This window comes from Melampsora larici-populina, assembly GCF_000204055.1.
Source record: "Melampsora larici-populina 98AG31 unplaced genomic scaffold MELLAscaffold_74, whole genome shotgun sequence".
NCBI classification, from domain to species: Eukaryota; Fungi; Basidiomycota; class Pucciniomycetes; order Pucciniales; family Melampsoraceae; genus Melampsora; species Melampsora laricis-populina.
In genome coordinates, this window is record NW_006768838.1 from 201,679 (window position 1) to 213,159 (window position 11,481).

Below are 11,481 nucleotides of genomic sequence, written 5' to 3' on the forward strand. Positions count from 1 at the left end.
AATTGGTCATTCTTCAAATGGTAATTTCTTGCATTGATTGTTATGAAAAGAATACTTTTCAAACCATTTGTTCTCAAGTCAAGGTGTCAACCCATTTTGAGCAACAACTAAAAGTCAAAAATTGAATGTTCAGGACTTGCAGTTTCTTTCACAAAACAAATAATAGCGAGAAAAGTCATAGTACATGCTGAAACAATAGTAGATTTCCATGTTTCTGTACCTAATTTACTGCCATGAAATCTGTACTCTAAAATTTACTGAAAATATACTGTAACAATAGTTGATGCTCTTATTGCAGCAATCATTTTACTGTGGTATTCACACAATCACTGTAAAATAATCACAGAATAAATTTGGGTGTTTGGTAGCCCAAATTCAGAGATTATCATACCAAAGTATTTGGTTAATAATCTCAAAGTATGGTGGTATTTGTGTGATCCCCTTTTTGGCAATCATTCCACCTACAATCCAATTACTTCTGTACATAAGAAGGGGACTTGTCAAAATTTGACTTTTCCTTTCATCACCTTCTCAACACCACCCTTTCCTACCCTTTCTCTTTTGACTTCAACACTTCCCATTTCTTCTTTTGCCTACTTCAACTCTTTTTTTTTTCTTCTTTGAAAATCCTTGCCTTCAATTCCCACTTAACTCATTACTTTTTACAATACACCCTCTCATTTCTTTGCACATCTTCCTCTGTTTCTTCAGTATTCTTTGTTGTCTTTTTCAACACAACATCAACAATATACCAAAAACACAGTGTCATTTTACTAGTCACTGGCACTGGAAGGCCAGACATTCAGCTCAATTCAATCTCAAGTCAATGTCATTTCAATATCAGTTTGACCTCCAATTCTTTTTGGGTGGGGGATATGCATGAGCTGCATAATAACTCAAACCTTCCAGACATTCTGACACCTTCATGTGTGGACATGCAACCAAAATTTATTTTAGTTCATTCTGGAAGGTTGTTTGTCTGTTACTCTACACCAACCATTGAGATTGGATTCATATTGAACTGACATTGATTTGAGATTGGATTGAGATGGTCATACTCACTGGCAGGCTCACTGGCCTGCCAGTGAGTAGTAAAATGTCACTGTGAAAGCTAAACCTCCAAAGCTGATAACATTTCAGAACAACCAAATTTTACTCAAGAAAATACTCAAACCTTTCTTAATAGTTTGATACTTCAAAAACTTGCTGGGAAGAAGTGTCAGCTGAAGATCACAAAGCTATGTCAGATTGGTGAGATCTTCAGTCCGAAAGATACTTACAAAATGTATTTCTTCAAGTTCCAGATAGTAATCTAAACTAGAGAGGAATTAATTTTCAATTCTTTGAAAGTAAGGCTGTTAAAAGAACTATAGTCATTAATTATAGTTGTCTATGGTACAGGATAGAATACCGTTGCCAGTTTATCAATAAGTACAATTACTTGTTGATCTGCAGAGGCGAATATGTTTGAACTAACATATAATTTCCTTGGTTGCCGCTTGAGCGTTGGTTTGATAAAACAGGTTTTTATCAAAAGAAGAGAAAAGCAATGAAAAAGGAACTTTAGTCAAATAAGTCTAAACTTAAACGATCTCTAACGTCCTTGATGAGAAAAGTAAAAGAGAAAGGTGGATTTGCACAACAACTATCGAGTTAACACTATAGTAGGATCTAAAGTCAGATTTTCTAAGTATAACTAGGGAGATTGTTGATTTGAATCAGAGGAAAATAGTTTTATCTTTTAATTGTGAAAAGGTAAAGGTAATTTTTGGATTTTTATTTTTTGTGATAGTAAAAGGGATGGGGATCTTTTTCTTTGTGTAAGTACATTAGTCTATAAATACTAATTCTGTTAGTTGTTTTGGGTTTTTTTTGTCTAGACGAGGTTTTTTGAGAATGACCTCATTCTAGTTTGAACTGATCCCTGGTTTTGCCACAGGGTCAGTGTGTATCTTATCTTTCACCAGGCCAGTTCGTAGTTTTGATACGTTTCCTGAACTGGTTGTGAAGGGTTTTTCATTTTAGGCCGTTGCTATTTGCAGCCCACATGAAATCCATGTAGGCGCTGTCCAAATTATGCCTACACGGTTGTTTTCTGCCAAAAAGCGCCTACATTTATGATGTAGGTGCTCTTTCCTTTTTCAAATGACACCTACAGGCTGAAAAACCAATGTAGGCGTCATTTGTGTACGCCTACATTCTAAAAATAAAATGTAGGCGCTTTTTTTGAGCGCCTACATTGTTTTTTCCATGTAGGCGCTTAAGTTAGTTATAAGGGTCTTATACACGTGTGAATACACATCTATAAGGGTGCTGGTATTGATATATAAGGGTGTTGGTATTAAATTATAAGGGTGTTGGTATTAATAATTAAAAGGGTGGTGAGATTAAATATAAGGGTGTTGGTATTAAATGATAAGGGTATTAAATGTAAGAGTGCGCATTTGATTATAAAATTATAAGGGTCTTATAATTAATTATAAGGGTGTTGGTGCTAAAATATGTAGGCGCACGAAAATTACGCCTACAGTCAAAAAAAAAAGATGTAGGCGCATTTTTGTGACGCCTACAAAATGTAGGCGCTTCAAATTTACGCCTGCATTTTATTTTTAGAATGTAGGCGCATTTTTGTGACGCCTACAAAATGTAGGCGCTTCAAATTTACGCCTGCATTTTATTTTTAGAATGTAGGCGCATTTTTGTGACGCCTACAAAATGTAGGCGCTTCAAATTTACGCCTGCATTTTATTTTTAGAATGTAGGCGTACACAAATGACGCCTACATTGGTTTTTCAGCCTGTAGACGTCATTTGAAAAAGGAAAAAGCGCCTACATCATAAATGTAGGCGCTGTTTTGGCAGCGCCTACATGGATTTTGTGTGGGCTGCAAATAGCAAGGGCCTTATTTTAACATATCTTTTCAGATATTTTGTATTTTTCATTACACTCTTGAAACTGAGTGAAAGTGTTGTAATGTAGATTCAAATGTGTTTTTTATTTTAATGCCTTTTTTGGAAACTCTCCCGGTTGACAAGAAGGCTGAATCTGGATTCAAGAGTGAAGCCTGGAGCACAGTGACCACTGGATACAACAGTGTGAAATCCAGCTCAAAGTTTGCTGTACATTTCTGGAGAATGCTCAGTTCCATCTTGGATGAGCATTCTTTGAGCTCAGTTTCTCAGATGAGTACTCAGAATCACTGAGGATCAGCTGAGGGGCTGAGATGCACTGAACAGATGGGCCAGCCCTCTTACAGGTGCTTTGCTAAAGAATGAAGCCTGAGGAAGACCTGGTTCATCTGCTCAGTTCCTGTTGATCATGTGATCAGCTGACAAGCAGGAAGAAAAGGGGAGGAAAAGGGGAAGAATTTGGAAGTAAAATTGAACAAATGTTGAAACAAACAAGAAAATTTCAATGCTCACCCCAATGTGTGCATCTATTTTTGCCCCTGTGAATTTGACTATTTACATCATATCTTGTCAATGATAGAAATTTGTGTCACTGCAATGCACCATTTAATCATGTTGTGATGCTTGGTTCAAACAGTGTCCGCCCTGGGTACATATTTATGTACCCAAAGACTAACTTGTAATATATAACCAATTTCAGAAACATAATTACATGAACCAAAGTTTAGAAAACATATGTAACATGTACTAAACCATATATATCTTAATTACATATACACATACAGTTAAAATAATATGTGGTATGTAATAAAATATCATTCACACCTCATAACTCAACGTCAAGAGTTAAAAAGCTTATATTACATATTACACATAACATGTATATGTAATTAAGTATTATCAGTAATAATCCCAAATAATAATGATAATCAAACCCAAAACCAAAGTAGGGATGTAAACAAATCTCACCACTGTTAGGTTTGGAGAGGAGAGTATATAAGCCCCTCCTCTCTTAGCCTCGAGAGATTTCCCCCCAAGCTTTTATTACACACTACTTTTAAAAACAATTAAAGTTCTACTGAATTAAATATCAAGAGTCTTATAAATATAAGACTAGTGATATCTTCACTACTTTAATCTGTTCCCTGATTAAAAGTAAGTAATACTCTTCACCTTTCTCATCCCTAAGTACAACCTCCATAGGTTGGTGACCATGTAACAACCCAAGGTTGGTGACCATATAACAACCCAGGTTGGTGACCATAGAATAACCCAAGGCTGGTGACCATAAGAACAACCCAGGTTTGGGGAGCGTAGGCGTATCAGTCTGCACGGGAGACAAGAGATTACAAGAGACTACCAAGAGACTATGTACCAACTGAGTACCGAGACAACACAACCCGGTATCCACCAGGAGAACAATTGGATCCAAATTGCAACTTGATCAATCTACACATATAGATCATGATCATTCATCATCAACCTCAACTTCACGCTTTTCAATTTTACTATCAACTTCAAGCCATCAAAACGACGTATCATGAGTCAAGCAGATACTACACTTTCTATCTCGACTATCAATCATTAGATCAATACTATACTTTTCAATTTGACTATCAATCATTTAGACACATCTAACATTCCTTTTAGGCAATCAAAACAACATCAAAAGGATTTGAATCAGATACTAAACCCAAATTGAATTCTATCAATAAGACCAAAGGGAATCTCTCGACATTCACAATTGATGATTTGTACTATGACACAGTCTTGTTTTAGTGTCTTTCTTCTTACTTCTCCTACGGTGATTCTCTTTCAATTTTTTTTAATCGGTCTTGTCCTTTTCTTTTTGTTCACCGTACATACAGATCAGATATTTTTATTCATTACCAAAAACAAAAAGACAAGTCTCTTTGATCTACTTCACAAAAGGTTTTTGTGAGAAACACAATCAATCACCTCTAGTAGTCAAAAAATCCAGCCGTTTGTGATAAAGTTGAATCAGACAAAACTTGATAAATTAAAGTTCAATGTGGAGATTTTCCCATATCCCTGGAATTGATTTCAATCACATTTCTTGCAAGTCATGATGGTGAAAAGAATGAAGCTGAAGGAAGTGAGTGAGCACAAGAAGTACGAGACCGACAAATGCCTGCAAAATTCAAATTCTTGGATTGAATAAAACAGGCTGTACAGCCCAAGCTGTACAAGGCCTGTCCCTGTTGTCTCCCGTAAAGACTGATACGGCTACTCTCCTCAGGTTTGTGACCATAGAACAACTAGTCTAGTGAACTTGAAATCAGTCTTGAATCTGTCAACTTGAAGATTAAAGGAAGGACTAGGATCCATCCTTCACCTTTTATAATTGTATCTCATCACAGGGGCCAAAATAGATACTCACATACATGTGAGCGTTGTAGACTTTTTGGAATTCTCCAAAAAAGATTCATTTTCTTTCAGATTGATTCAATTCACAATCTTGTTTGTGTTCAGGTGATCATCCTGTGGTTCTCATATTTTACTTGACATTTATTGAGAAGGCTCATTTCCATCTTGGATGAGCAATAACTGATTCCCAATGAGTACTCAGGATCAGCTCATGAGTCACTGAATACTCAGTAATTTGTTCAAAATGAAGATGAGCACATGAACTATACCTTCCTGAGGCTTCATTTTTCAGTGAAGAAGCCTGCCCAGGGGCGTCCCATTTGAGCTGCTCAGCAAATACTCAGTAGCATCCCCTGACTGGATCACTGATGGGCCGGACTTTCCTCAGACTTCCTTGCTAAGGAATGAAGCCTGATAAAAGTGTCATCCCATCTGCTCATTGCTCAGCTAAACCTCAGTGATATCCCTGGATAAAGTTTTTCACACTGAGGGGCTGAGATCAACTGAGCAGCCCCTCAGCCAATACTCAGTGACATCCTTTAGATCCTTCTGATCCGTCCAGGAATGCCCCTGAGGACTAGCTGAGCAGCTGAGCAGAACTGAGCAGCCCCTCATCCAATGAGCAGTGAAATCCTCCGGATCCTCCTGATCTCAGGGATGCCCCCGAGGAATAACTGAGCAGCTCATTTGAACGAGCAGACAGGCCTCAGGCTTCATTCCGGAGCCATCAAGCTTGAGGCAAGCTTGGCGTTCTGTGATCCGTCTGGGGGATACTTCAGAGACTTAGCTAAGGGAATACTCAGTTCAGCTCAGCCCCTAAGCTATACATTGGTGGCATCCCTTGGAACTTACTGAACCAGGGAATGCCGCTCAAGATCAGCTGAGCAGATGGATCAGCCCATCCTCAGACTTCTTTGCTCAGGAATAAATGCTGAGGAAGGCTTAGTTTGTCTGCTCAGTTCCTGATGATCACGTAATCAGCTGACAAACAGAAAGAAAAGGGAAACAAATTGGAAACAAATGGGAAACAATTGGGAACAAAACAGGAACATTTCAACACTCACATAGTTGTGAGCATCAATTTTTGCCCCTGTGCATCATTATCCTTTCCCCCTCTCTCTGTTTCTTTTCTTAACTCTTTTTAAACACTTTTACATTTGCAATATAATCCTATTTACATAAATCATAAGATCCTACTTGCCCCATTAGTGAGCATTGAGTACTCAAGAGAGCACCCAACCCTCACAAAGTAGGTCACCCAATGATTGCAATTTCCTTCAATATACCTTGCAATTCGTCACAAATTGGAATCACTGCCAATTCTCAACAGGATGTGCTACCCCGACTTGCTGCACAAAAAATGGACACCATAGTGCAAAATGAAGCAAGAAGCAACACCAATACAGCAGCGCTAGCGTAGGGTTAACATGACTCTTCACACATATCTATCTGATAGGTCTGCGGGGATTCTGCAGTTACGCTCTTGTATTGTTGTAACAGATTCTTTCCAGAAAAGTTACATTAGCACCAAGGTTTACAGTTTTTTTTTCTTAAGCTACACATCAGCCCCACATATTGTTACCATAGCCCTGTTGTGGGTAAGGGAAAGCAGGGGCTTGATTGTACCAATTCAGCATCTGTACCACACTCCATCAACCACCACCACCCAATCAAGACAGATCAGTATCAAGCAATAGACGCGAGGGGGGGCACAGCCCTTCTTGGAAATATGTAGTTCAATGGCGAGTCCAAAATATAATTACACAGTGCACTTCAAATCTTACTATTCTGATTCCTATCGATCAATTCATCACTCAATTAACTGTTGACATTTATATCCTTTCCTTGTAACTTCTATTCAGCTAACCCTCTCTCTCTCTCTCATTAACATTCATCGAGCGACTGAGTCAAAAGTACAGTTGTGAGACAATAGACTTCCAAATTGGTTCATGAACTTTTGAGACTTTTCAATAGTATCCTCTATGATCAACTCAATCTCAGTAGCAGTGTGATTCCATCAGGAATCTTCATTGTATTGGTAGGTCTTGCAAATGAAAATGTAAATTTATATTGATGGTTTGAATAATGCCGGCATTGAGGTAGTACTGAACAGGTGGTTTGAAGTAAATGAGAGAGAATGCTAGTAGAGACAATCAAAGATTGACACCTATTACAATTGGAAGTGACCTTGATTCACAATTCATCAAAGTGTGTTGCATCACTTCAAATTCTCAAATCTCCAAAGCAATTGATCAAGCCTACTTATCACAACACACCCTAAATCACTTTCTTCTCCTGAACAATTTCATCTCAATCATTATGCATGTTGAGGATGGACTCCTAGGGGAGACAAAGTTGTCACAAACAATGCTGAATTCATCATAGTTAAGGATTTCTTATATTTTTTCTAATCTTATGTTTCTTTTGTCTTTCTTTGTTATTTTTCATTTCATACTTTTTCAGTTTCTTCTTTTGTATTTTCTCTTTCTATACATATTTTTTATCTTTTCTCTCAGAATGTATATTTTTCAACTTTGGGAACATAACTTTGTAAAAAGAGGTTTGATAGCGTGCAAAAGTATAGATAATGTAGCGCTAAGCGCCACAAACCAACCTTGAGATAGCGTGTCAGAACAATATCAGTTACGCTATCTTGGGTGTAACACTAACAGGCATGTTATCCATCGGGAAATTTTCCCAATAACTGCTACAGCTACGCAGCACACAACCGGCCAGTTTGCGCTGTTTTGCGCTGCTGTCTTGGTGTTGCAAGAAGATCTTTAGACAACTAGGAGTGAATTCCCAAAGAAACAATCTCATGGGGTTTTAAAAATGTGGACTAGACTGAAAAGTCAGACATTCAATATAAGATGAAGTTTGTACAAATGGAGTGAGTTACAAAGTATATTCAATCTTATCAGGACATGTGAAAGAAAGTCTGAGATTTTGAACAACTCGTATATGCCTTTCCTCTGATACATGTGTTTAATTTTGTTTGGATGTCTTCAGTCTACTATTGACAGCCACTTCTTCAAGGCTGATCACCTGCCAGAGCTCACTTATGGTTCTCGATATCTGCTTTCACTTCACGCCTGATTATCCACAAAACAAATGTTAGTCAAGATATCTGCAAGGATAAATTGAAGAGGGGGTCTCTTACTTTGGACATTTAAATTGGTCTCTAAGGCAGCATAATGCAGCAGCAGCACAACCAGCAATCACCACCAAACCTCCTCCTATTATATATTTGAACACATGGTTGTCAGATGAATCATCACTTTGGCTTGATGATGGTACAGTCGATTGGCTCGATGATGGTACAGTCAATGGATCCTCTGAGCCTGGTGGTGCGTAAGTCCAAGTCCAAGCCTGCAGGTTTCTATCATTATGGGTAGTACCAGATAGAGTTCCATACTCCTGTTCTGCCTGTGCTTTCATTTGGGCTGCATATTCCAATTTCTGATTGATTCCTTGAGTGGTGAGTGGGTAGACCACACCAGTTGATCCAGAATATTCTGGGCCAGCTAATTCAGTTTTCCTGGCGGAGCTGGCCATATCAAGTTGAGGGATCACATGACCAGAAGCAGTGTGATCCATCAACATATTGATTGTAACAAAGATCTGTTGAAATCTCATCTTGGGTGGGCTGTTAAATATATAGAAGAAATCAGCACTCAATATTGATTATGTCTAATGCCTTTAACCAATATAATAGATTAGGTATCAAAAAAGGGAAAGTACCAAAGTTCTCTTGAGATACAAAGATATAGGTGGATTGATAGGGAACAATCATCTTTGTGTACTAGCAGAAAGATATAGGGTGTATGAAGGTTTTAGGACATGCCTCAGGGAGAGAATATTAGGGATATAAGGGAATTCAATATCTCATGACTGCTTAAACAGTGAAAGAGCATTGATATATATATTGTAAGGATAGGAAGACAGCAGAATTTCAGGAAAACTCAAAAGTACTCACCAAAAACAATACTTGTAGCTGGAACTTGTATGAATTGAGCTCTAATTTCACTGGGATTATATAGCTGTAGTAAAAGAGATTATCAATGACTACTACAAAGCTGAGAAGGAAGGAAGCAATTTTGGCCTTGAGGATATGCTGCTGAGTGAGAAATTGGTAAACTCTTTATAGTTATGAAATATGACACAACAATCTCCCCACCAACACGCGGCGACCTGTTGAAACATTGTTTTCAAGGGAATAAGCCCAACAAAGAGAGCTTCCACCACACATACACGTGAATTGATCATATTTTATTACAAACTTTTACTCAATATGCTATCACAAGATACACCCAACTTTTCATCACCTTTTGATTCGAGTTTGAGTGTTGATAAGCACATATCATTTGTGAAGAATGATATGTAAATATTTTTCTGGCACCTTTCATCAATGTCAAAACATTTCAACATCATATGTAACTCTATATATAACTCAAATTTCAAAATTCTGAAGATGTGTTACAATCTCTTATCCAATGTGACATTTGAATCAGCCCCACACGTGCCAGATCACAATCTAGGGGGCAACGGTGTTGGAAGCTGAAAGGGACAGAAGCAAGAGAATTCAGGTCTTGATCCTGAGTGAGAAATTGGTCTAACTTGACACAAGTCCAAGGGCCTTGCTTTTTCCCTGTCCTGGATTTTGCAATGGTCTTTGTTAAGTTAGAGCATCTACAGCCATGTGCCATAGGCTGTGGTGTATGAAAATTTGGGTTATCTTTGTCCACAACCAATACCGCCACAAAAGGCGAATGCAGAGTGGCTTGATCAGCCTGTGCTACAGTCTTAGGAGTGAAGCAGGGCTGAAAGTGTTGAGATATAAGGTTATATCTGCTGGAGTTTGGTCAAAGATCATTACGATGAGCTGAAAACGGATGTTGAAGTGATGCTGTGCAGGAGTTGAACTGTAGGTGTGTGTTGTTTGTTGGATAGTTAAGCTAGGATTAAAAAGGAAAGTGGATGCATGTTAATGTGCTGGGTGATGTACTACGTGCTAGAGTAGTTGTTGAGCAAAGGGATGATTGTGTACACAGGGGTGTTTTTCTATATATACTTGTCTTTCAATTTCTCTTCGCGTGTTCTGATTCTTTTCACTGTTGAAAAGAATCAGTAAGTGATTTTCACTCTTGTTAGTTGTTTTATTCATCTTATTCACTAACAACTTTCTTATTCTATCTATATGTTCTTTCCTCTACTATCAGACTTCATTTATTGTCTTTTAATCCTCTTTCTGTGTGCTCTTCACGTCTTGTTCTGAGCTTGCAGGTAGATAGTCTTCTTTCTTTCAATTCTTTGTTTTGTGTTTCTCTGATTTCTTCTCTCTTGACTTTAGGTCAGTTTCTTTTTTAGATTTGTTGTTTACAAGCCAGAAGCTTAGTCTGATCAACATACCCTGTTGCCCTCAGGTGTGTAGACTGTCGAAAAGAATCAACTTCATTTATTGTCTGTTAATCCTATTTCTGCATGCTCTTCACGTCTTGCTCTGAGCTTTCAGGTCAGTTTCTTTTTAGAGTCGTTGTCGACAAGCCAGAAGCTTAGTCTGATCAATGTACCCTGTTGCTCTCAGGTCAGTTTCTTTTTAGAGTCATTGTCAACAAGCCAGAAGCTTAGTCTGATCAACATAACCTGTTGCCCTCAGGTATATCCTGTATCTTTTGACTAGCTTCTTAGGCATTGATCTATTCAGATCAAAACTGAACCTCTTCATGGCACACGTGTTTTATTACAGAAAGCTAAGCCTACACTTCCTTTTTGAGAATATATGTGTAGTGGAGCACAGTATATACCTAGTGGAGAGTCATCATATCTGGTTGCACCATAAGCTGTGAGACAAATTTGTAACAGATCTCATCCAAGATATTCTATATATCCATTTATACCATCTTAGGGTCAATATGGTTGCAGAGTAGCAAGGAAATGGATGAGAGCAATTCAAAGAGTATCTACAGTAGCTGCATCAGATCTCACCAAAAGAGACAAAAATTTATGTATGGTCTTTCCCTTTGGATTTATCTTGATACAGCTGGTGTGGTGATCAGTATATCATCATCATTCAAGTTAAAGGTAAACCGTGTTTGCCGGCAAAACCTGATTAAACTCCCAATCCCTACTACCAAATTCCAGGTTTAAATGTCCAAAAGATTTTAATCTGAACAGCATGCACCTC

The 11,481-nt window shown here is 38.0% G+C and overlaps 1 protein-coding gene across 1 annotated transcript; it reads right to left on the reverse strand.

Annotated features, from left to right (window-relative positions):
- Positions 1-8,352: 8,352 nt before the first annotated feature.
- MELLADRAFT_94861 (uncharacterized protein) lies at positions 8,353-8,900 on the reverse strand (the record flags this gene model as incomplete). Its single annotated transcript, XM_007417514.1, has 2 exons — positions 8,353-8,389; positions 8,458-8,900. The coding sequence occupies 2 exons, from the start codon at positions 8,898-8,900 to the stop codon at positions 8,353-8,355; spliced, it is 480 nt and encodes a 159-aa protein (XP_007417576.1).
- Positions 8,901-11,481: the final 2,581 nt, after the last annotated feature.